The sequence below is a fragment of the Anarhichas minor genome, unplaced genomic scaffold (assembly GCF_050575085.1).
Source record: "Anarhichas minor isolate MPS153535 unplaced genomic scaffold, ASM5057508v1 ptg000038l, whole genome shotgun sequence".
NCBI lineage: Eukaryota > Metazoa > Chordata > Actinopteri > Perciformes > Anarhichadidae > Anarhichas > Anarhichas minor.
In genome coordinates, this window is record NW_027466484.1 from 478532 (window position 1) to 499288 (window position 20757).

Genomic DNA, 20757 nt, shown 5'->3' on the forward strand with positions numbered 1-20757 from the left:
CTCATATTGACATTCCTTAAAGTTTTTAAGCTGATTCCTTCTCAACCCTCTTGTCAAAACAAGCTCCTCAAGGTCCAATAGCAGCTCCTCTGGAGTTAGTCCAGCTGTCGGGGAATTACTCATTTTATTCTTTTTCTCAGCATTTTAAGGACTTCTGGTCCATGTTGTGTTATCATCTGTCACTGTCAATATAAATCCTTCAGGCTGTATGGACGGTATATCAACATGTTGTGTATAAACACAGTTTGTGTATAAACACCAATCGTATTGTTGTTACTTTTGGATCACATTTAAACATTTTTAAGCTGCTAAGAATATACCATAATGCATTGCAGCGTTTCGTCAGTGATGTGACTCCACATGTACACTGCTGCTTCTCATCACATCATTGTTCGGTGCATGTGAGACACAGACTGCTGATTCATCAGCGTGGTAACAGCAACATTTGGTTAAACATTCTTGTGGCAGTCATCTGACATTTCAGATGTTTGGATTTCTCGTGCACAACAATGCTCACATTTAACAGTTCTCCGTCTTTTTTGTGACGGCGTTCTTGAAATTCCTCCTCCATCAAAAGAGTCTTTTCAGTTCATCTCCGGATATTCTGACATTGTAGACTCACTCAGTGCTGATGATTAATTCATCCTCCTGCGACATTACAGAATGTCCTGGAGGTAAAAATATAGGCCGAATATTGAAGCGGGACAAAATGACGGGACGTGTCTTTGATCTGAGACATTTACTCAGAATCTGTAAAACATGACTCGCACTGTTGAAGAGATCCGTCACTTTCAGTGCAAACACTCGTCTGAGAGGACGCACACAGCCACACATGGCAAAAGAGAGGGAACTGAACAACAACATGGCTGCTCATAACAATGGAAACAAGTGATGTAATGTCTGCTGATCCCGTCTGAAACTGGACTGAACTGGTAGTGTGTTTACAGGACGACAGTTCAGACTCCAAATACATCTTTACTCGTTTGTTGAAATGCTCCAAACAACCTTTGTTTCACTGCCCACTCACCAAAAGATCCTCATGTGTGTTCAGACCATAGACTAACATAGTCGTCACCCATTGTACTGCAGTTTTAAAGCCTCGAATTCGGCGATTTCACCGTCGCCATCTTGGATTACGGCCGTCGCCATGTTAGTTTTTTGTCAACCAATGAACAGAAGTTCTCGTATTTAGAATGCGGAGGAGTGACGTAAAGATGCCCTAGCCCCGCCCCTAAAGCATACCCTGCTTTATGGTCTGTTTGACTCTAAATGGACCATAATGTACTAAATGAACATCATGCTGTATTGAAGAAGACTTGAAACTAGAGATTGAGACCATAAACTCATGTTTACAATGTTTACTGAGGTAATAAATCATGAGAGAAGTAGTCATTTTCTCATAGACTTCTATACAACCAGAGGAGTCGCCCCCTGGTGGACATTAGAGAGAATGCAGCTTTAAGACATGAAGCATCAGCTTCACTCAGCAGAACCGGAGGTTGCTGCTTGGTTCAGACTGAACGCAATGTTCATTTTTCCTTTTTTAGGGTTAAGATCTGTCCCCTCTCCTTCCAACAGTCAGCGTTGGTTTCTTTTAAATCACAAAGGCAATAGTTTCCTTAAAAACCTGAACAACGCCCTCACTACACAGGTACGAGAGCTACAGGTCATGTAGCTGTGCCGTTTAGTTTGTACGTCAAAAACATTGAATAAAAAAAGTTCAGAAAGAATAAAAAAGGCCTAAATTTACCATAAAACGTTTCCACTTTGCAAAGGTGGAAGAGTTACTCATTGTTTATCGGCTCTTCTCCACCAGGTGCGTCCAGGTGACCCTGTGGTCGAGGACACACGGTGTTGCACGTGTTCACAATGGAGACAAATCAATTCATTAAAATATCACAAATGCCATCTCAGGTATGACACGGCAATGAAATGTCATGACGGACCGCAGTCCCTGATGCTCGTTTATTAATCTAATACATTCACACTACACAAGCTAATTAAAAAGTCAAACCCAGTCTGCAATTTAATCAACCAACTTTTTCTATTTCTACGTAAATCTTTGCTCGTTTGGTCGGAAACAAACCTGTTAACAGTTCAAAGTGTTAGTACTTCTGCCCTGAGGGTTATGTTTACTGTCTGGTTTGTCTTTTAATTAGGATATCTCAAAATGATTAAGATTAGTTTTTAGTGAAAGTTGGAAAGCTCTGGGTGCAGATCTGAATCAAGTACATATTGGTAACGATGTGCAAATCTGGCACTTCTTAATGTTTTTGCTGTTTCTTAATAAACTGCTGCGCTTGTTTTGTAACTTTGGAAGCACTTGCAGACTTTATTACTCGGTCTGTAGCCCCACAAACTCCTACTGAAGACGTAGATCTTTAACAGCATCTCACAGCTCAGTAAGTACAGCTGCTCTTTGTCATTTTTAATCAAACAGGAGGAAATAGAGCATTTGTTTGGGACTATTTTCAGTGGCGGATTAATCCACATTTGGTGCTCCTGTTAGTCGATACATTTACTGCTAGTTTTGGTCTTTTCATGGGATTTGTTGACAAGTCCCGCCCCTTTCCGGTCAACCAATGGGACGTTATTTTGTCGCTAAACTTTTTGACTTATAAGACGATGCGATGCTTTGTGTGTTGCGTACCAACATGTACTCGCACCAACAACAGGTCTCACTTTGTCTTTCTCTTCCTGGCTGAAAAAAACACATCATGTAAGACAACGATACGTCTGTATGGATATAGCTAGGCTAGCTAGCTAACGTCCAAGTTTCTTGACTTGGACGTTAGCTTTAAAATTGATAAACATATGTGTAATTTATGGCACAATTCTAATGAGATAAAAACAAATATTCGTCTTTCTCCGTTGACTACTGTACGTATTATTTCAGAAATAAGGTCCCATGGGGGACACCGGAAAGGGGCGGGGCTTCTCTATAAGATAATTACTGTAAAAACAAAAAGTCTAATTGTCCACCCGCTCCCCATTCTGCTTCTAGAGGAGGAGGAGGTGCAGGTGGTTGAGGAGGAGCAGGAGTAGGAGGTGGTTGAGCAGGAGGAGGTGGTTGAGCAGGAGGTGGAGGTGGTGGAGGAGGAGCAGGAGGAGTAGGAGGTGGTTGAGTAGGAGATGGTCGAGGAGGGCGAGGAGCAGGAAGAGGAGGAGGAGGAGAAGGAGCAGGAGGAGGTGGTTGAGGAGGAGGAGGAGGAGGAGGAGGCTGAGTGGGCGTACTCTCAGTCTGGGCGTCTCAAAGGTCGGGAGGTGATGTTTTAATGGGCTCTCCCATGTCAGTGAGGATCTAGCACTCTATTTATTGCCTCGGCTGGCTGGTTATTTCTCCGGGGCAGAGCTGGCACCGAGCCTTATTACCTCATGCTGCTGCAGGGGGCGGGGGGGGGGGGGGGGGTTGTGTTTTATTATTTTTTTTGCATTTAAAGCACTTTACTGAAAATGTGATAGATGTCTTGGCATGAGTGCAACAGGAGGTGAAGAGTGAACGCTGCGGATAAAACATGGCTTCACTGTTAAGAACCTTTTATTCCAGAATGAAGAGAAAAGTGATCTGCAGGTTAATTAAGCTCTCTCTTAATAAGTGGACTCACATTGCATGTATGATATAGGTTTTGACGTGCGTTTTGGCAATAATCATTACAATTATGTGACATCTTAGTGTCGTTATCAAAGTTTAGCTCTCCCTTAAAATATTCCTGTTCTTTAATTAATGACATCTTTATAATTATTTAATATTCCATTAACGGGAGATGCTGCAGGTCAATATTATTATAATATTCTCTAATAACTATCACCATGAAACTTCCCCTGTCGATCACTAACATTAAGGCAAATATTCTTTAAAGTTTTCCTGAAACGTTATGTTTAAATATGCAAATGAGGCGTTATCTAACGGTAACTTTAGGTAAATCTACAGATTCAAAGAGACAAAGTAGTAAAATAAAACATTAAATGTGTATTTGGATGTTTGCTTTTCGCTAGTTTGAAAACAAGACGATGTTATGGAAGTAAAATAGCCCCAAACTCGTTTTCTGGTTATAGCTTTAAATATTTAGCGATTTCTTGTCATTTTATATTATTTAAAATTGAATAATTGGTAAAAACTTAGAAGCAGTTTAGTTTCTATGTTTTTTTGTAAAGCACTCTGCAGCATTTCATCCGTTTTATCTCTGTGCAGAAGTTCATTCTGCTGCAGTCGCTTTCACTTTTACCTTTTCGACCACCGTCCCGTCTAAAAGAATCCTGACAAATTGAAACGTCTCCCTTCATGTCTCCCTCTCCTCCTCGCGGCAGAGGGAGGGAGGGGGGGGGGGGGGCGGCATGTAGGAGAGGATCGGGATTGTTGCTGACATCAAGCACTGCGAGTCCGGATAACGTGGGCTCCTTTTTGAAGTGTGGATGATGGGTGATCCTGCACACAGCTCCATTCATCCTCCACAACACACCCCCCCCCCCCACACACACACACACACACACACACACACACACACACACACACACACACACACACACACACACACACAGTCTTTGTTTTTTGTAAAGGAGGCGGTGGAGGTCTGGAGGGAGAGGACAGGAGGAGTGGAGCAGTCAGCAGACTTCTTTTAATTTAGCCAGCATGACTTTTTTTTATTCCTCCTTTTCTGTCTCCTCAGATCTTAAATGAAGCGGGATTAGAAGGAGATCAGTCTCCCTCCTCCTCCTTTTTGTCTCAACCTTTCTCCTCCTCTTTTCTGTTTTTATCTTCTTCCTCTCCACGTCTTACGTCTCGTCCTTTTGTGTCTCCTCCTCTCTCAGCTGCTCTGCTCGTTGCTCCATGTCTTCCCTCCTGCTGGTTTTCTCCACCAGTCTCTTTGTCTCATTCTTCTCTCTTCATCTTTGTCTTTCTACTTCTTCCTCATTCTTTCTCCCCCATTCTCTGCTGTTGTCGCTGCATCTCTTTGGCCTTTTCTTCTGCAGTTTTTCTCCATTCTTCTTCCTGTCTCTTAAAGGACACAGCTGGCGATATTTGTATTTTTCTTGTCGACATGTCTCATGAAAAGAGCACAACCGTGTCGTCTTGTTAGCCTGACGATGGGATTTAGACGTCGCGTCACAAAAGTCACCTTCAGCAGAAGTTTAAAGTTTAAACTACGAATTGATTTGCTAACAAGTATCGTGTGTATCCAAAGCATCTTCTTTGAAACTTTTTGTTGATATCATTTTAGTATTTTAAGCTCCTCAATTTAATTCTGGTAAATTAGGACCAACAGTGTTTGAAAGTAGACAAATAAGAAGTGTTTTTATCTACAGGTTGTGAACATTAGTCGACCGCTAAATGCTGTGGTTTAGTCTAAATTTGAGGTATTAGTTATAATTATTACGTTATTATTATTAGTTATTTGCAAATGTTAGAAGCTACACTCAAGCTTCTATTTAGGTTTGTGAATGAAGTTAAGAACGTCTGTTCTTAATGCAGCCTTCCTTTGTGTGGGAGAGCAAAGAGTTTGAGCTCATTGAAAGGCTCGACTCCAACAAAGATGGATTGAAGCAGGAAATTTGAGTTTCAGATTTTGGTCTTTTAATATAATTTGAGTTTTTGACTGACACACACACAGGCATGTGTGTCTCATGGTGCTGTACGAGTTTTGTATTTGCCGCAGACAGACTAATTTCTTTAACAGTCTAACTGTAAATACTCACTAGAGCATCAAATGTGTATTAATCCGCCGCTGAAAATAGTTCCCATCGAATGTTTCCTCCTGTTTAAGCGACGTTTGCTTAGAAACCGCACTGACTGCAGCTGTTTTAGCAGACTTTATTTCAAATGAAGCTACATATTTATAATAAGTTTCGGGTTGAGAGCCACAGACAGGAAGTCAGATCTTACTGAGAGATGCATTCTTGAGTTTGGTCTTTTTCCTGAGATTTGTTGACACCAAGAAACATAAAGAACACCACCAGCCTTCTCCTTTGATCTCTCTGTATCTCTCACTTTCTATGTTTAGCTCAATCTCTCCCCCTCCCCCTCTCGCTCTTTTAAATCTCTTGTTCGCTCCCTCCCTCGCCGCCTTCAAAAGGCCGTCTCCTTCACCTGTTAGCGTTCCTTCCTGCAGGGCACATTTTCTCTGTTTCTTTGTGTTTTCTTCTTTGGTATTGGAGAGGCCTCTGTGGTGAAGCATCTTATTCTCCTGACCACATCAGACAGGCCAGCTGCCGCCTGGGACACAGCGAGGTGTGGGAGACGGGGGAGGAGGGGAGGGTTTATAGAGGTTCACCTGGGGTCAGGTTACCTGTCTGAGGACCAGGAGAGAACGTAGAACATAGAGGATGGATCAAACTGGCCTTCCTCGGTTTGTCTTCAGGCCAAAAATACATTCAACTTGGCATCTTCTCAGACCGCTGCTGAACTCTCCAGTGTCAGCGAGCACGAGTGTTCTCGCTGTGACGCCACATGGAGGAGCTTCCAAGTCGTGACGAGTGAAGACGCCACTCGGACAAGTACGAAGTCACCGGGACGCCCAAACAAACCCGTCGTCTCAGACGTCATTCAACATTCTGTGAAGGGTTTTAATATCTTAAAGGTCTCATGGCAGTTTGTCTTCATTATCGATTAATGTGACGAGTATTTTCTTAATCGGTCGATTGTTTAGTCCATAAAGGTGAAAAAACACCCGCTATGATTTCCCAATTCCTACCATCTCATACCAGCTTTTGCCTTCATCTCTTGTATGAAGCAGCTTCTTGCCTCAGAGTGCTCTCTGTTGTAGAACGGATCCTTCTCTCCTCTTGCCTCAGTATGAGGTTAGAGATGCGTTCCAGATGGATTTACTGACACGAAAAAAAGATGTTTGGGGAATCTTGTTTCTCTTTCTGTATTGATATGCAGACAGAGCTGGATCTCTGAGTTACTAAGCTGCTGCCAGACGACCTCGGGCTTCTTCTTCTGCCTGGACAGCGAAAGGAAACTAGTTTCTCCCCTCACGGTCATCAGGGATCTGCTTCCTGTTTTCCTTCAGGATTCAGAAGTTTTTGCGAACATGCTGCAAGTCTTTGCCACTTTATTTTGGGTCCGTTAACGAGATGATGTAATCCGCTTCTTTTTATCGTCCTTCAGCTGCTTCCAGTGATGAAGGCTGCAGATATTTAGTTTTCTGTTTAATAAGGAGACGTCCCGCTTAATGCAGCATTCACCTGTCAGATCTGCAGCCAGTTAATTTTCAGTCCCATGTTGTACACGGCTGAAGAGTCCGGCTACAGACCTTCAGATGGAATTCCTTTTCTCTTCACATTTTGTCAGGTTTTTCATTGTGGAGAGGTATTTTGTTCATCTGCCAGGACATTGAACCAATAGAAAAGGACAAGTTCAGCCATTCAATCGAAACTGTGATGACTAAACCACGAAACGCTCAACTCATAACCAGCGGTGAACGTAGGCCGGTACGGTCCAGGTGTCCGTACCACTAAAAGATGTAGTGTCATGAACACGCCGAAGTCAGATGAACGACTTCCTGACTCGGGAGCGCTTGAATGCACCGTTGTCTTCACACTCTGGGCAGAGACCTTTTGTCTCGTGACGTCCCCGGCTGTCTCCTCTCTACAGGGCCAGTAAAAGGACTAAAATGCAGAAAAATGAAATATTTCTACCTTACCTTACCTACACCCAATATATAATATGGATCCTGAGGTCTGCAGATTTGTCTTTTACGCTCACCAAGAACAATTTCTATGGGTTTGATGAAATTAGCGAGTGTAGATATATCAAAGCCAGACTGAATAATAACTCCCTCCCTTGGACCGGTGTTATCAGCTCTTAGTCTCGCTGTCGCTGCCTCCCGGAGCTGCCAATCTCTCCCAGGGCTTGTCTCCATCTTATCTCCCCCCCCCCCCCCCCCCACACCCCCCACTTCACGGAGAGGAAGCTCTGAGAGGGCTGGGCCCGACAGATAGCGACTGACCTGTCTCTTCCCTCTGGAGCTGTTTTCCATTTTTAAACCGCTAACTGAACTCAACTGGCTGACTGGATTACCTCCGCGGCTCTGTCCCGCCTCCCTGTCTGTGCACCTGTCTCTCCGGTATCACGTCTTTGAAGATGCCGCCCTGTTCGGGGGGGTTTGAACTCGAGGGAGGAGGGTCCCCTGTGAACGTGCCAAAGGCAGAAAAGCTGACAGAAGTTAAACGACTGTCGTTTGCCACCTCGTGAAAACATCTCTCTCCATCTTTGCTCCTTGTGATTGACCGTCTGATGTCTGCAGGCAGCCGGAGACGAGTTTCACTTTGTTCCTAAAAACATCTAATCAAGGCGGAGGATCTTTGGAGTGAAAGCTGTTCAATTTCCTCGTGATGGTTTTCTTCCACTCTCAAAGACGCCACTCACTCCCTCCTTTTTGTTTCCTTTTATCAAAGTCAATCACATTTTCTTTGAACCTTTTTCTTCCAAAACGTTTCTTCCCCTGGGGGAATTCAAATGCCTCTTTCTTGTCTTTTATCAACACATTAAAAATGTCTGTGTCACTCTTGCAATCAGCTCCATCACGTCAAGAGACGCAGGTGAAGAACGGGAGTCGGGGCGCTGCAGTGTGTGGAAAATGCAAATTGCCGTTTCAGCATCTCCTGAAAATATAAAGGCGCTGCTGCAATCTAGGAAGCGTATCGTAATTGAAAAGGAAGCGTGTTTCAGGTAGATCAGCTTTAACGCGAGTTAAGCCTATTAACGTCTTATCAGAAGTCGCAGTGCGTTTATTAACCCTCGATGGAAGATGCTCCACGAGGAAGAAGATGCAGCAGGATGGGGTTTTTTTTTTTCTTCCACCAGCTGCTGTTTCCTGTTTTGTTCCCTCTGGGACGTCGAAGCTACCGTGAAAATGTGCGCGAGAGCAAATGTTCTAAATGTGATTGTTGTGTCGGTGACAGATGGTGATGCTGACGGCGGGGAGCTGGACCTGAGCGGGATAGACGACAGTGAGATAGAGCTGGTGTGTACCTCAGGTTTATCGTGCACACGCTCCTCAGGTCTTCTGCTTCCTGTTGAGCTAAACTGTGTTTCCTGAAGATGCTTTATTAGACTTAAAAATAAATCGCATCTGTTCCTGTTTTAAACTCTTATTGTGATTCATTTATAATGTTATTGTTTTCCGTTTGTTATCGGGACGTTTTTGAACATTAAAACAGATTTTTGGGAAGTTAAAGTTTGATCATGAGGCAAGGATTAAAATAAGTGATTTTTTTTTAAACATTTGTGCTCTTTGCTTTTAAAATCCTGCACTCATTGAATAAACAAATAAAATATTTATAGAGCACAAGTAAAAACACGCACATTATAAAAATCTAAAAGGAAATATGAAATGTAATCAAATATGACAGAAAACTAACAATACAATTGGATGCATGTGCATTTTCATGTATTTTGACGTAGATTAAAGGATATATGACCACATCATGACGTTGTATTGGATTGCATTATGGCACATGTACATACAGACGTCTTAGATTAAGAGACAAAGTATTTGTCCAGTCATGTGATTGTTCTCTCTGCCTCGCTGCAGTATCTGCTGAGTGACCATGAAATCCAGGTGAAGACGGCGCTGTGGATGGCAGAAAACTCAGACTACCTCAAAGAGCAGAAAGGTGAGTTGTCCCAAAATGCTCCTTCGTCTCTCAGTATTTGATCAGCCAAGCAGAGTTAAAACCTTTCATCTGAACCTGCCAGAGTCCTGTGTTGATGTCCCACTGTGTCGTGTCGTGTTGATATCTCAGGGTTTTTAATGCTCGAACTGTTTCTTGTTTCTGCTTTCAGAAAAGGAAGCAAAGATAGCGAAGGAGAAGGAGCTCGGGATCTACAAAGAGAAGAAGGTAACGGCGTTCAGCTTTCACAACTTTAAGACCCAAACTGTTCAAATGGTCTTTGAGCATCTGTTCGTCAGAGAGAAGTCTTGCATGTAGAACGTTGATCAGTCGGTTTGTTAGCAGAGAAAGAAACAGTCGGATGAGATGCAACACAAAGGTATCCAACCTCCAAAATCTGCACCCCGTCATAAAACCAGTATTATCACCTGAACACGTTGTTTCTTACTCTACTCATTTTATTTCTGGATCTAAACCCGTGAATCTCAACATTTGTGGCTCACGACTGATGAGTGCATCTCCAAAAGGTCGACTTTTCAGCCCAAAAACCAGCCTCGTGTTTGAGCTTTTAAATTATTTAGTTCTCTTAAGTATGAGGAGATTTTCCTCATAAACACTCAGCGCTTCAGTTGATCAAAAATCACCAAATTTGGAGCGACTCCACGAGACTGACAGTAATAAAGGTAATTGCCGAACTCGAACCGGGACCTTTCACGATGACTCTGTCAGCATCCTGCATCTTTGGCTACAAGAACCACATGTTTTCATATTTATTTGACACATTTGATTTTAATCTCTGAGTTGCACATTGTGCTGCCGGCAGCCAACCTATAGTTAATCTACAGGGCCGTACGGATTAAGATTCAGCCGACTCGGCACTATGGATCAGCCGGGCTTTAATCTACTCAAAGAATGCCTCCAGGGGTCCTGACTAAAGATTAATTTCATTATCGATTACTCTGTCGATTGCTTTTCTACACAACGTCAGAAAACTGTAAAACATGCCCGTCACAATTCCCCAGAACTCAAGACGATGTCTTCATATTGTTTTGTCCAAAACCAAAAGATATTCAAATTGTAATATATAAAACTGAGGAAAGCTGCAACCAGACAAGCTTTGATTTATTTCCTTTGACATATGATTCATAGATGATCATAATTAGCTGACGATTCGCTTCATTGACGCTAAAAGTCTAAAAGAAAATTTGCAGTCGTCAGAGATTCTCAGACGTCCGTCAGGTGGGCAGACAGACGCGTATTTAGTCATAAGGAGACTGTGAGACAGATGCAGAGAGAGACAGACGGATAATGAGATGGACTGGACACAGTGAGTCCTGTCACACTGGTTCCTGCTCATATCCCATTACTGGTTTTGGCACCGGTCCTTTGTTAGACCGAACATCTGTTCACTGGTTTTAACTGGCTGGATTAACTGCAGATGTAATGAGACATGCAGCCTCCTGACAGCCCCGATCCAACGCTGCGCTTTCACCGACACACGACTGAATAAATGAATAAAATGAAGGAGGTTCTTGTTTCGTGTTTGACTCTTAACATCCCGAGTTGATTAGCTGCTGTTATAAAGGGATCAATTTACTGTCGGCGCAGGATTTACAGTTAAATTGCCTGAAATTTAAGAAAGTTGTGGGATTTAAAACCACGTCGTTTGTTGCGTAAAATGTGTTTTCAAAAGTTAGTTTTCAGTAAAGAGAAACTGGTCTGATCTGTGGCGGTCGCGGTGAATGTGGAATAACTGAATGAGGTGATGACCCCAATCTGAGGTCCTAATTGAGATAAATGGCTGATTACAGAAATGTGTCCAGCTGTACGTTTGCTTGCAGATGATGTTCCTCTGGAAAAAAATCTCTCCCATCTGCGACCTAATTGGTCTAATAAGAAGACAAAATATGTGCAGATAGCCTTCGACCCTCGTCTGCTGTGGAATTGGAGTAAATTGAGTGAAGATCGACTACAAGCTCCTGATTTGTTTTAGAAATGTGTCTCAGCCAGCGTACCTGCTGAACACCAGCGTGTTAGCGTGTTAGCACGCTGACGTTAGCATTAAGGACAGCCTGGCATCCACAATGTTTTCTCGTTAGTCACAATGGTGGAAATGAACTTTCACACTTTAAAAAAAAAAAAAGATGTTGCAGATTAGATTTTTTTATTTATTTTTTTAGATATGTGAATTATTGATCATTTAATTCATGAAGATGATTTCATACAAACAGTTGCCCGTAAAGCAATACATCTATTTCTTATTCCTCAAGATCAGAAGAAGGTTGCCAACATGTCGACTCATGGAATAACGTTCAAGCCGCGTATCAGCTGTTCTGAAGTTCCTGAATATACCGACTTGAGAACTCAATTATATGTGATATGTGGCTTCTGAGCATCGATCAAAAATCTCTGAACTAAAAGAGATCATAATCATTATGATGACGGTTCTTCTCTCAACGACCCCTTTACACTTTTGCCCCCAACAGCCCAGAGGACCCTCGAGGAAGCACCCTCCGATCCGAGCCAACACCGCGGACGAGGCCATCGGGAAGATGCTGGAGCAGAAGAAGATCTCCACCAAGATCAACTACGACGTCCTGAAGGACCTCAACATCAAGCCCCCCGCCAGCCCGGCCCACAAGGACGAGACCCCGAAGAGGGAGCCGTCCGCCGCCAGACTGACGGGACGCAACCGCAATCCTCCTCGAGCTCCACTCAGCCTCAGCACGCCGCTCAGCAGCCTGGGGAAGAGGTTGGTGGACGGCACCTTTTTATGCTTTTTTTTTCAGGTTTGATCGGAGTTTGTACCTGGTTTCTTTAGAATAAACCACCAAATATATTCCGGTTTATCAAAAGCTGCAAGAACATCTTTGCTTTAATTGACCGAGAGATTCAACCACTTTTTCCCTCAACTGAGAAAAGCTCTTAACGTCTTTGACGATAAAGTCACTTAAAACATCTCTCTGAATACAAAAAACACTCTCACAGCGTTTCTCAGAGGATCCAGAAGTAATTCTGGGAAATGAAGAAATAATGAGGACAAATCGGGGTTCAGGGAACGAAATATCAAAGCTCTTGGTGTTATAGTTTAAATGGTGTGTGTGTGTGTGTGTGTGTGTGTGTGTGTGTGTGGGGCCTGGTGATTTTAAAGTTTAAGATGAAGCCAAAAACAAAGATGGCTCACGGTGACTTCGTCTTGTTTTGGGCTTTTTTTCTTGCACCAGTTTTTGACATTTTACAGATTTACAGATTGATTAAATGAATCATTAGCTGAACTGAACATAATATACTTCTTCTGCTGCAGTTGGGAGATACGATCGACTCTGACTAATAGCTGTCTAGTCAATCAATCGGTTCATGTTGCTGTGGACATGAAGTCCATATTACAAAAAGAGGATTAAATAGATAAAACATGAAGGAAAACGTTTAAAAAAAGATGATATAAACATGAATTCATCCCGTCATTAAAGGGATGAATTCACTTATAGGAACTCCTTTACAACCTGATGCACCTTTTAATGTGGAGTTCCCCTTTAAGAACAAATCCTCTCTTGAAATCCTCCTCCTGCACATTCATCTCTCTCTTCCTGATGCATGTTGAGTAAACAGGACCTCGTGAGGATAACAGCTGTTGTGCTGTCGTCTTCAAGATGCCCGTCATGTTAAATACTCCAGACTTTAATCAGTTAATTACTCTGTTAAACACTGTTACCTGCTAAGTCAACCAGCAGCTCCTTCCCTACGCTTAGAAACAACACCTAGAGTAGATGAATCCATTTTTAATTACGTTTGCTCAGTCCCTGAAACCGGTAAATAATCCTCAGAGCAAACAGCAGATGCTCGACTGAATGAAGGCGAGATGGACGGAGAGTGTTTGCTCGTGGCTGATGCAACACCGGCCGCTCCTCGTCTGCCAAACACCAGGTTTTACTTTCTGGCACGTGACAGCGGCTTCGCTCCGTAACGATGAGGCGGCACTTCTCCTGTCGCCCAGAATAATCACCTGCGACAGGAGGACAGATGCTCAGTTTAGTGTTTTGTTTTTTGGTTTCTCTCTCAACTCTTGTGGGATTTTGTCTCCGTCCACCTTCTCTGCCAGGATTTGTCTCTGGCTGTTGCCCCCCCCCTCCTCCCCCCTCGCGACATGCATTCACAGGCCTGATCCACGGCCTTTCAGACCACTTTAATGGGTTTTCTGCAGCGAGGAGAAAAGCTGCAGTTTGTTTGGTGTAGGTGGAAATTGGTTTCCTATGGTTCTGTTTTTAAAGCCCTCTCAGTTAATGTTGGTTTTAGGGACCATCTTGAAGCTTTATACGAGTCCTGTAGAGGCGGCTGTTTAGTGATTAAGGGACCCCCCATCCTCCATCGTGGTTCGGCATCTGGTTGCAGTTTGCTAGACCTCCGTAAACCCTGTCCTGAGCTCTGTGATAATTCACTGTATGTGGTCTCAGACCCACCGAGCAGTTTGATAAGTCGGCTTATTTTAGTATTTCAGAGTCTTTTTAGCACCAGTTTCTCTTCAAGTCAAATAAAGTGCATTTATAAAATGCTCTTTATCTGAAGTTGTCCATCACTCGGCTCTCAACAGTGTAAACAAACTGTTGAGACTTTAAGAATTCTGTTTGTGTACAAAAGAAGGTAAAACGGGTCAAATATGGAACACTTTAAGCACTTCTCCAACTAAAATGTTTAATAAGTTGTGCTGATGATGATTTATTTGGAGGGCTGTGGTTCAAGAGTGAGTCCTTTATTCTGAGGGTTTGTGGTTCAATCTGCAGCTCCTCTTCTCCACGTGTCCTTCAGCAAGACACTGAACCCCAAACGCCTCCATCCACCACTGGTGTGGTTTCCATCATTTGCCTTTTTACCAGCCAACGATTCATTGGAAGTTTCTGTTATTACAGACAACGGAAAAACAGACAGTAGAAAATGGAAAACAGAGAAATAGGACCAAAAAGAAAAACGGAAAATAAAACGGATGCTTATCGATACTACAAACCCTGAAAATACAAAAATCTAAAGATTTACAAAAGAATGAAGAATACAGAAGGAGAAATGTGCATAACACAGAAAAAATGAGATAAAGAAACACAAAAAACCCTGAAAAATGACACTGAAAAACAGCAATTGAAGAACAAACTGAAAAGAACTAAAGAAATAGAAAATTAACTTTAGAAACCTCCGATTTTGGACCAAAGCCAGTAGAGAGCCTTCGTCTCAGGGGGTCGACGTCACACTCTTCCTCTTCCTGATGATTGATGACTCAGATTATGACACATTACAGCACTCCCCATTTAGAAGGTGGTAATGTGATGCTCCATTGATCGGCGCGTTCACGCCCCTCCACAGGGAGGTCAGAGGTCGGCCTGGGCTCGGTGGAGCTGGCGGGGCGGTGCGGCGTCTTGCTCGAGGACACTCCAGCAGAGTGTCTGTCTGTCTGATGAGGCTTTAATCTGCATCCTGCTGCTCGAGTGTCTCGTTCATCCTCGTGACAACGCTGAAGGACGGACAGCAACGGGAGAGCCCGGACGACAAAATGAAAACGCTTTTATTTTGAAGGGGGGGTCCTCCACGTCTCCAACACAATGGATCATGATGGAGCTGCACTATGAATCATCTGAAGATCACAATCTCATTTATAAGAAGGGAATCTGACACTTTCTGCATTAGTGGACAGACGAGTTCCACCTTCTGCTCCTCTTTAGACAAAACATTCAACGTCACCTCAGACTCTTTGTTTCTTGACATCAAAAACATGAGCTACTGTTGAAAAGTTATATTAAGTTATATTGATGTTATTCTTTCTGTCAATAAGGTCTTTTTTAACAAAGATTTTTTTTAAATAGGATAATTTCGTCGAGAAAAGTAACTTTTGAAATCGTTTTGACTCCAAAAATATAGAAATAGAAATTTCCTGCTTTTTCTGACATTTTATAGACTAAACGATTAATAATCGGCAGATTAAAGGGCCAGTGTGTAGCATTTCAGGGGACCTATTGGCAGAAATGGAATATAACATAAATTTTTTCATTGGTGTATAATCACCTGAAACTAAGAATTGTTTTTGTGAGCTTACAATGAGCCCTTCATATCTGCACAGGGAGCAGAGTCCACCATGTTGCTCCACCATGTTTTCTACGGTAGCCCAGAACGGACAAACCAAACACTGAGGCCACCGTAGTTCTCTACGCGCTGTGGAACTGTAGTTGACGTGAGCTGCAGAGCGGCACAACTAAATCCTGCACACTGAACGTTGATGTAAAGAATCACTGTTGAACTCTGTTTTCCAGTCCAGAGAGTGACTGAACTCTGAGGTTAGAACTGTGATGTGTTCAGCTGATACTCCGACAGTGCTAACCCTCCATGTCTGTTGTGAACTCTGAGGAGGAGCTTTGCCACTAAACCAAACCAACAACAAGCGACGGACGCCAACAGAGCTGAGAGGCTGATGGATTTGAGCCGCTCCAGTTGGCTAATGGCCGCTGCATCTCCTCCATGAATGAAGGAGCATCTCCGGTTTCATTGTTTTGGCTTTCATCCTTCTGAAGAAGCGGCTCCACCCGCTACAAGACCTGTCTGGAGTTGTGTTTTTAAGAATGGACGCTCTCTCCTGAAGTGTTTCGACCCGTTTGAATTTTTAAACAACGCGTTCCCGTCTCTCGTCAATGAATCATTCATCGGCGTCGCTGTTGTGAATCATTCATTCTGCACTTTCTTTCATTTTCTTTCTTCCTGAATGGAAAAAAAAAAAAAAACTCGCTGCATCCATTTATCACCAAAATCGCTGAACTCTCCACTTTGTGGCGTTGGATGCACAACAATGTTGTCAGACCCCTGCGCTTGTGTTTCTTCTCCAGTAGCTCTACCCTCGAGCCATTAGGAGCAGGAGAAAATGCCCCGAGGCCTCGCGAGGCAACAAGATGGTGATAATCGACCCCATTCTCTCATAGCATGTCGCTCGTAGCGCTGGAATGAGAAACGGACAAAAAAGCATCTCAAACGGCGACCGTTGAGCGACAGAATGGTCTCTTTCAGGCCCCGGTGGTGGAGGAGCAGACCGTTGCTCCGGGCCCCTGAAAAGGTTGTTGTGCTGGTTATTGAAAAAAGAGAAAGAGAAAGAGGGAGAGACCTATGGACGTGCAGGAGAAGGCCTGCTGACAAGTGTGGGCATTGTGCCTTGTTCTGAGGCCTCGCTGAGGGGGCTACACTGAGGCATTGTGGTCCGGCCTCCCTCCTCTCCGCTCTAGGGTTTTTGCTCGTGTGGATGCTCGTCGCTGAAGATCAGCCCGGAGTCTTTCTCTTATTCTCTTGCACTTAATATTTTCTCTTCTTCCGTCTCTTAAAATCCAACACAAAAATCAAACCAAAGACGCTCTAATTAATCACCTATCTCGTGTTTAACTTCAACTTTTGTTTTCGATGTTGAAAGACTTGATCTTTTTATGTTTGTTTATGTAACTATACTGTATTTCTGCTCTGCTTCACGTCATCAACACATAATCCGTCAAACATTAAGTGTGCTTGACCTGCAGAGGTCCCGTTACTCTTTGTAAGTCCTTTTGATTTTAGTTGCTGCAAATTAGTTCACACGAAGATTATAAAAACAACAACCAGCAGCTCTGGGAATCTGTTGACATCACACAGCATGAGAGGATTTTAAAATCCACTGAGAACGTCGCATCATGAAGACTGCCGGAATGTGTTAATGTGAGAGTCTGAGTCAGTGGGGGTCCTGGTCTTAGTTGATGAGTTTTTGTGTCGTGTTGGTGTCTCGTACAAAGAGAGCACATTTCTCTCTTTGCCTTTTCTCTGCAAACTGCACCATCAAATCAAACATCTAACGCGTCTTTTAAGGATATTCAGTATGATTTTTGTAAACAGCCTATACGCGGCCTTTACTTATGTTGAATTTGATGTTGTTAGTCGCTGAACGTGTTCTCCTTTCTGCCCATCAAGACATCAGAAACTCTGTGAACGTTTGGTGAAAATAGTCCTTTGAAGAGAAAAGTGTTCGTATCTTTCAGTAATCTCGAGATCTGTTGTCCGCTTCAGGCGACCACCTGAAAAAGCAATTCCTAAAAACAATCCTGCTGCCGTCATTTCTTCTACTCTAGAAAAGTGCTCTCTCTCTCTCTGGCGCTCTCGCTCTCTCTTTCCCCCCCCCCCCCCCCCCCCCCCCCCCATTTACCTCCCATCTTTCCTTCACTGTCCTCTTTCAGTGTCTCTTATTGCTTTCTTGTTCTTTCCCCTCAATTTCCTCTCACTTTAGTTCCCATCTTCTTTCTGTCTCTCTCTGCTCTACATCCGTCCCGGTCTTCTTCACACTTTCTTTATCTTGAGTTTTTTTTTTTGGTTTTGTCCTCCTCTCCTCCTCCTCTCTCCTCCTCCCGTCCTCTATTCTCCTACTTTTCTAATCCTCGGCGTGTCGCTCGGTTTAAAGCCCTCAGCAGCAGCTCTGGGCTCGTTGTATCTGCACCATCAGGTCCGCTCTCGCTTTGGGCTTTTTGCAACTAACGAGTTCTTTGCCTTTCTTTTCTTCTTCTTTGTGTCTTTCATCTCTTCTCTTGATCTCTTTCCGCTCAAGTGTTTGCACTTTACAAAAAAACATGGTGCGAATTAGCCTCACTTGACTGGGACAAGTCTGATCACAGGACTTTGAGAATGAGCTGCAGGGCCGGTGTGGCGGAGTTCAATGAGAGCAGTTTGAGAACAGGAAGATGCTCCGGCTCGGTGTCTTCGGCAGACATCTTGCTTTACTTGTTGTGTTCAAAGGTCAGAGAGGATTTCATTTAGTAGATTACATGAACTGGAGGCTTGACGGACTTCTTTTGGGTGATGGAGACTTACAAGCATCTAGAGAAGCTGTTTACTGGAGCGAGGGTATTTGTGACGTCTGTTCGAAGTTAAGAAGTCTGCTGAGCTGAAGTGAAGAGTTGGAATCTGTGAATATTTGATTCAAGGATCATTTATTTTCATTTTGCAGCACAGGGTTGCACAACAGAAGGCAGATGTAAAACAAAGACTTCTACAGTAGTGCATCAGGTCCGTTCCTGGTGGGACGTTCTTCACATTTAGCACAAACGTCCACCTAAACTCACAACAAGACATGTTTATTTGTAAAGCACGTTTCGGAAGCCAAAGTGCAAAAGAAACGCATTATAAAAGCACATTTAATTACAATGAATAGAAAATACAAACAAGCTAAAATAGGATTCGACCGGTCATTGAGGATGAGAGTTTGTTCCCCATACGGTGAATATAAACTGAATACTGCTCCTCCATGTTGGGCTTTAACAGAAAGCAGACCGTCCACAGACCACCTGAGACGCTCTGATCAGAATTTAGTCGACATATTTCACATTTCAATAATTCTGACCAAAGAGAAACTGAGAGTTGCCGTCATACTGTAACCAGAGGAGTAAGGTGGTATTATTGCGCTGCCTCTCATGAGTCTTCAGATGGAAGGAGCAGCTGCTCATTTACTCAATCTAAAGTTCAGAAGTTACCTTTCCACCTCTGGTCTGTTTCCCTTTAAACCCTGAGAGAGAGAGATCCGTCTCTTTATCTGCTAAAAGCTCCTCAGTGTTCAGCAGCTGCTCTCTGACTGGTTACACTGGCTTTATTAGAGCTCCTTTGTTACAAACGACATAAATAAAAACAAAACGACGAGCTGAAAGAAGCTAAAATGCTCCGTTGAGTTGAGGGGAACTTGAGACAATGAGAAGCATCACGCTAGTCCTTTGATCCATTGTTCTGATTCAAATATTGAAGCTTTATGGTTCGTGTGTACTTAGATTTTTAGAGTCTCGTCTTCACCATAAGAGGTGACTTTTATCGTCTCTTAAAGGTCCAGTATTTCTTCAGCTGTAATCGTCTCTCGACCTCTCGCGTCCTCAGATTATCTACTTCTCAGTTCATTGTCTCCTGTAACGTATTTCCTCTTTGAACTCCGATCATCTTCGTCCCCTCTTTGTCAATTTGTCTTTTTTTCCTCAACTTAGTGTCTCTACTTGCTGATGACCGGCCTTCAAAGCTCCGGCCTGCAGCTCTTCTCTCTGTTATCCTGTCCTTACGTCACATTTCACCTCCTTCCCTCCCTTCCTCCCCTCGTCTTCATCTTTCACTCCTACTGACTCGGCCCTTCACACCCCTGCTGTACTGGACAGTCTTTTAGTTTTCAAACGTCCCGTTCACTTCTCCTTCTTTCTGTTTCTACCCCCCCTCTACCTCCTCCTCCTTCTGTCTCTCCGCCCTCCACCTCCTGCAGGCAGCTGCCAAACAGACCCTCCCTGTTCCCTCCATCCCTACTGGAGGATGGAAAAGCAGTCTTCCAGAAATAGCCCAGATAATTGCCCTCCAGTGATATTTTTTTCTCTCCTCTCCCTCCTCTGCTTCTTCATCTGTTCTTCGCCCATTCAAAGACACCCCCCCCCCCCCCCCATCTCCCCGCCCCACCCTCTTCATCTGTTTTTAGAGACTTTTTTTGGAGAAAGAAATAAAAAGAGAATTCCTAACTACATAGTGAGAGGAGGAGTCGGGGGCAACCTCTTTGGTCTGTGTTGACTTTTCCAGAAATGTAAAGTCGGACCCACAGACTGAGCTCAAACTGGAGAGCTCAGCAGTTTTCTGGCCAGATGTTGATGCCGCTTCTCCACGGCCGAGGGGAGAAAAAAAAAGGAAATACTTCCCATTCGGGTTTTTCAGCCTGTCAGAGCAGGTGTCATGAGAAAGTCAAAAAGTCATCCGAGCGTTGGAAAAAAACTTTACAGAAACAGGAAAAACGGAGTTAAATCTCCAGCCGCAGTGAAGGAAAAGGGGGGGTCGGACTGCAGTCTGTGTCGTATTTTCCTGCCCGGTGCACTCGATGGAGGAGGATGTTTTTCCTTGTTATGCGACCAGCTGTGTTAGGGGAGGGTGTGTAGTTTGTCTGTGGTTTGCAGCCCCTCCCTGTAAGCCTCTGATCCCCCCCCTCCCTCCCTTCCTTCTCCTCCCCTTGCAAACTGTGACCAATGACCCGTTGGATGCTAGTGGAGGTTAGCAGACAAACAGATGGACGGAGACCCCCCCTACACACACAAACACACACACACTCTCTCTCCACCAGCCTTGTGACGAGCCACGTATTGCTGATGAGATTAAAAG

General features: G+C 43.7%; 1 protein-coding gene across 4 annotated transcripts in view; it reads left to right on the forward strand.

The window, feature by feature from the left end:
* Positions 1-20757, forward strand: part of brf1a (BRF1 general transcription factor IIIB subunit a) — an 87465-nt gene that overhangs the window by 40975 nt on the left and 25733 nt on the right. For all 4 annotated transcript variants that reach the window (XM_076107335.1, XM_076107339.1, XM_076107338.1 and 1 more), the window contains 4 exons: positions 8905-8966; positions 9537-9618; positions 9788-9843; positions 12102-12367. In XM_076107335.1, the coding sequence (XP_075963450.1) occupies positions 8905-8966; positions 9537-9618; positions 9788-9843; positions 12102-12367 (466 nt within the window). The remainder of the gene's footprint in view (positions 1-8904; positions 8967-9536; positions 9619-9787; positions 9844-12101; positions 12368-20757) is intronic.